The 291-nt window shown below is 63.2% G+C and overlaps 1 protein-coding gene across 1 annotated transcript in view; it reads left to right on the forward strand.

Annotated features, from left to right (window-relative positions):
• Positions 1-291, forward strand: part of LOC104498163 (hemicentin-2-like) — a gene marked incomplete at both ends in the record, with an annotated part of 39,909 nt that overhangs the window by 28,731 nt on the left and 10,887 nt on the right. The window contains one exon of the mRNA XM_010141512.1: positions 138-225. Coding sequence (XP_010139814.1) covers positions 138-225 — 88 coding nt within the window. The remainder of the gene's footprint in view (positions 1-137; positions 226-291) is intronic.

Consider the following 291-nt stretch of genomic DNA (forward strand, 5'->3'; position numbering starts at 1 on the left):
CCAGGGCCTCCTTGCAGGGAGGCGGAGCCGCCTCTGGGTGCTTGCAGGACACTGGGGAACTGCCAAACCTGTCCCTAGTGCCTGCAGACCTGATTTTGCTCACACAGCCTCCCTAAAGGGAACCTCTCCCTCCTCAGTGCCTCCTGTCCTGGAGAGCCCCGAGAGCAGTGAGGAGCAGGTGGTGGCCAAGGGCTCTGACGTCACCTTCTCCTGTGGAGCCACCGGGTCCCCAGCACCAGTGGTGACCTGGCTGAAGGATGGCAAACCCTTGGCACAGCAGAGTCACCGGCT

Source organism: Buceros rhinoceros, unplaced genomic scaffold (assembly GCF_000710305.1).
Source record: "Buceros rhinoceros silvestris isolate BGI_N320 unplaced genomic scaffold, ASM71030v1 scaffold14218, whole genome shotgun sequence".
In the NCBI taxonomy this organism is placed as follows: domain Eukaryota; kingdom Metazoa; phylum Chordata; class Aves; order Bucerotiformes; family Bucerotidae; genus Buceros; species Buceros rhinoceros.